Source organism: Toxorhynchites rutilus, chromosome 2 (assembly GCF_029784135.1).
Source record: "Toxorhynchites rutilus septentrionalis strain SRP chromosome 2, ASM2978413v1, whole genome shotgun sequence".
Taxonomy (NCBI): domain Eukaryota; kingdom Metazoa; phylum Arthropoda; class Insecta; order Diptera; family Culicidae; genus Toxorhynchites; species Toxorhynchites rutilus.
The window spans coordinates 306,885,661-306,889,432 of NC_073745.1; the positions used below are offsets into that span (position 1 = coordinate 306,885,661).

The 3,772-nt window shown below is 35.1% G+C and overlaps 1 protein-coding gene across 1 annotated transcript; it reads right to left on the reverse strand.

Moving 5' to 3' along the window:
- Window positions 1-254: 254 nt before the first annotated feature.
- LOC129767036 (uncharacterized) lies at window positions 255-2,024 on the reverse strand. Its single transcript, XM_055767647.1, has 2 exons — window positions 1,596-2,024; window positions 255-689 (listed from the first exon to the last, which is right to left on the reverse strand). Exons 1-2 carry the CDS (start codon window positions 2,022-2,024, stop codon window positions 255-257), a joined length of 864 nt encoding a protein of 287 aa, XP_055623622.1.
- Between the last annotated feature and the right edge of the window lie 1,748 nt (window positions 2,025-3,772).

The window sequence follows — 3,772 nt, forward strand, 5'->3', positions numbered from 1 at the left end:
ATAAGTGTAAGGGAAAAACTAGCTCTAACCCTAAGATACTTGGCGACAGGGAGAAACTTTGAAGACTTGAAATTCCCTGCTATAATGTCTCCAGCAAGTATCAGCAAAGCGGTCAAAGAAACCTGTGTAACCTTAATATATGTTCTACAAGACTACATGAAGGTGAGATTTATTCCATTTGTTTTTTTTTAACAATGAACCTGTATATTGAATTTATAATTTAAAAAAATACTATTGTGTATGTATCACGCTATTTATTTTTTAAATTTCGTGTAATTATGATCATCGATTCCTGTGATTCCTTCACTTTCTGTATTATGATTTGGAGTGCTTGAATGACGTGAATTTATCTGAATGGAATCTCGATGTAGAGATCCCATGCTTGCTTCGAAAAGAATATCATTAATTCCTTTCTCTGCAATGGCTCGTTGTCTAGAATCCAGTGTCAGCAACTTTTCCCCCCAAGCTCTTTCAATTGTCGGGATTTCAGGGTTCGAAGAAGCTTCCAGGAGTGAGCAAGCTTTTTGCAAAAGCATGTTTTGCTTTGATATCGGACCTTGCGATTTCATCTTCCTGGTTTGATAAGTTTGAGGCAAGGGTGGAGGTAGTATCGAATATGTTGACGACAGGTTATTTACAGATGTCTGTCGAACATGTTCGCCATGACTATCCTGTTGTTGCTCCAATTCCTAAAACATTAAAGATTACAGATTATATTTTGGTCAAATTTTTAAGATAACACTCAAACATTTTTTCACTTATTGTCATTTTGGTTGTTTTCTTTCAGTTTCCGTCAACTGCAGAAGAGTGGGATAACATAGCAAAGGATTTTGGAATGCGACATCAATTTTGGAATACTCTTGGTGCATTGGATGGAAAACATATAGCCATAACAAAACCATACAACTCAGGCTCCTCGTATTATAATTACAAGGGATTCTTCAGCATCGTATTGTTAGCGCTTGTTAATGCGAAGAAGGAATTCATTATGGTTGATGCTGGAATGAACGGTCGTATTTCGGATGGAGGAGTTATGTTTTACTCCAAATTTGGAGAATTGTTCCAGGAAGGAAAGCTGAATTTATCAGCACCTACACCATTGCCGAATACAGCTGATCATTTCCCTTACGTATTCATTGCAGACAAGGCATTCGCATTACACGAAAATTTACTAAAGCCTTACTCTCAGAAATCATTGAATGAGTCTCGACTAATATTCAATGAAAGATTGTCACGAGCTCGAGTTGTCGTTGAAAATGCCTTCGGAATTCTAAGTTCACAGTTTCGTGTGTTTCAAAAACCGATTAATTTAGAACCAGAAAAAGCTACATCGATTACGATTGCCTGTTGCTACCTGCATAATTTTTTGGCGAAATCAAATCCACAGTACCTCACCCCAAATGATGGCGGTCAAGTAGAAAAACTTGTCAACATTGCATAGCACATTTCAACGGAATAGTTCAACGGTGGCCAAGACGACCCGCGACAAATTCTGTCATTATTATAATAATGAAGGGAAATACTGACAATCCCATCAGAAAGAAGAAACCAAAATGACAATAAAATTATGATTTGTATTCAACAATAAAACATACCTGCTCAATTACTTCCTCTGTTTCCTTTTGTTCAACCGGTTTTTCGAACCTCTCCAGAAAGGACAGCGCGAAAAAAGTCCATGACGAAGGCGTGTAGATTTCGTCTGCACTTTTCCCCGACCTCTTAGATGCGCAATTCTTTTTTAGTTCTTTCCTGTAATTAGTTCGAAGACTGTTTATTCTTTTATTGACGTGCTCTCTTGTGTTGTTCGTTGGATTTATCCGCTCCAGAAAAGGAATGAGACGATCAAGAGCTAAATTTCTTGCCGTCTTGTTCTTATATTTCCCGTTGGTTTGATTCCAAAGTTCTGGTGACAATTCATATTGCTCGATGAATTTACGCAGAGTTTTATTTTTTTTATTATCAAAACTGGTAGATTCTTCGGAATAATTTTCCATGAGAACATCTTCATAAAATGAGTCGACCATTTTTAACACGTCTACTGCAATGGGGCGTGAATTGAACTAAACAAAAATGGAGCAAAGGACCCCAACTCAGATAAGAACATATGAAGGCAGTTCTAAATTGTGAAAATTTGAATGAAAATAAATATTTGGTAGTATTTTAATGCTCGAAAAAAGTAGTCTTGGTCCTTTTTTACTTATTATTCAAAGAATTTTCATAATATTTTCTATATTCATCATTATAATAATTATAATCATTATAATTCTAATTAGAAATTTATTTATATTCATATTTTTTTTACTACTCGCAAAAAATGTGTTATTATACAACATAGAATATTCTATTCATACAGAACAGTTGATTTTCATTCATGATTTTCACTTTAAAATGCGTTTTTCCTTCTCAAAAACACATCATAATACTCGCTTCACAAATACAGACTGTTTTTTTTTCAGTTTCAGAGATGCCAGATTATTTTAATTTGTGAAAATATATGCAAGTTATATTATCTGCAAGCAAATGTTTTTATTCCATAAATAAGACTATGACAGTAGAACCCCAATTATCAGCGAGCGGGTGATCCTCCCTTTGGATAATTCGCGACTGCGAGTTCCATAGTAAATCAATAGGCCTTTCCGGAATTTGTTAGTAAATGGTAGGCACACGCTCTTTTGTTGTGGTTATGACTTTTACATTATTTAGCCACGGGTATACACGACGTTACAGATGGATAGTTTAATTATTTCTGTATTAATAAAACATAGTTTTTATGTTGAAACATCTTTTTTTCGTGTTTGCATCTCTTTTTTAGTCATTTAATGGGTCATCCGCGATTTTCGTTATTCGGCGTGAGTTTGCCTGACTATTCCGCGGATAATCGGAATTCTACGGTAGCTTGAATTAACACATTATGTTTTTTCATCTGTAATTTTCCCAGATCTTCTCATTCTCCAAATTTTATAGCGGAGTATGAAAAAACACACAACTTAGGCTAAAGTGCATTCGCTAGCGCAAAGAATGACCGAGTTCAACGTTAAAAAATTTCTAAGATGTTGTTAATTTTCATTCACTCTCTCACCATCACATTGTCAGTTTACTTTGAGGTTTTGATTTGTATCGTGAAAAGTACCGTATTTTGCTATTTAAAGTACAGTAATTTACATTTAATTCGACAGACATGTAATGCTTTATTTATGATTCCTACAATTTCAAAAGTTTATAAATTTTAATTGAAATCGCAATAAAGACTAACAAGAATTAAATTTCCGTTTGCAAATCTGGCAACTCAGTCTGGAAGTCCGTGAGGAAAAACGTCAACATCATAAATGTCACGATATTGATGCCCGAAAATCATAAAATCCGGATTTCTGCGTTGTCGGCCATGTTCAGCTGTCATTATGCTCTCAAATGTCATCATATTGTCAATAAAGTTGACCGTGTAAAGCGGACCTAAGGGGGAACCCAACCTGTAAAATTTAAAAATTCGTTTTTTTTCACAGTAGCTTATCTTTTCAAGATAGGAAGTGGGTTATATATGTGGTACTACCGCAAGGTTTACGTAATACTATCGTTGGTTTAGTGATCATTTGTTTGATGTTGAATCTGAATCAATTGTGAATCAATTGTGATGAATGAATTCGAAAACAAGAGCGTTACGTTGGAGGCAAAAGGTCTTTAGCCTCAAAACCTTTTTGTCGACTGAACGAAGTGATATGATGCGCAAGATAAAATGGCTACGAGTTATACGCCTTACTAGCAAACTGTCGATAGA

Excerpts from the sequence above, each read along its gene's own strand:
- LOC129767036 (XM_055767647.1), bottom strand. The coding sequence starts at position 2,024 with ATGGTCGACTCATTTTATGAAGATGTTCTCATGGAAAATTATTCCGAA. Across the intron at positions 690-1,595 it reads CAGAGGAAGTAATTGAGCAG|GAATTGGAGCAACAACAGGA; the intron begins GTATGTTTTATT and ends TTAATGTTTTAG.